We start from the raw sequence: 403 nt of genomic DNA on the forward strand, positions 1-403 counted from the left end.
CATGATCAGCGCCAAGGACCGCGTTTACGCCCTGGGCGGGCGCATGGACCACGTGGACCGCTGTTTCGACGTGCTGGCGGTGGAGTATTACGTGCCGGAGGCGGACCAGTGGACCTCGGTAAGCCCCATGCGGGCGGGGCAGTCCGAGGCCGGCTGCTGCTCGCTGGATCAGAAGATCTACATCGTCGGAGGGTACAACTGGCACCTGAACAACGTGACCAGCATCGTGCAGGTGTACAACACGGAGACCGACGAGTGGGAGAGGGATTTGCACTTCCCAGAGTCCTTTGCCGGCATCGCCTGCACACCGATCGTACTCCGACAAGCCGCCGCCCAGCGGTAGTCCCATCCGCCGCCAGGAGGCGTGGCCGGGCGTGGCTGCGTACTGTTGAGTCAATGCAAA

The 403-nt window shown here is 63.8% G+C and overlaps 1 protein-coding gene across 1 annotated transcript in view; it reads left to right on the forward strand.

The window, feature by feature from the left end:
- The window catches only part of klhl26 (kelch-like family member 26), a 1,642-nt gene extending 1,239 nt beyond the window's left edge, over window positions 1–403 (forward strand). Inside the window, exon 1 of the mRNA XM_084459201.1 lies at window positions 1–403. This exon is cut by the window's left edge and continues 1,239 nt beyond it. Coding sequence (XP_084315327.1) covers window positions 1–343 — 343 coding nt within the window. The 3' untranslated portion in view covers window positions 344–403.

The sequence above is a fragment of the Borostomias antarcticus genome (assembly GCF_949987555.1).
Source record: "Borostomias antarcticus genome assembly, chromosome: 26".
NCBI classification, from domain to species: domain Eukaryota; kingdom Metazoa; phylum Chordata; class Actinopteri; order Stomiiformes; family Stomiidae; genus Borostomias; species Borostomias antarcticus.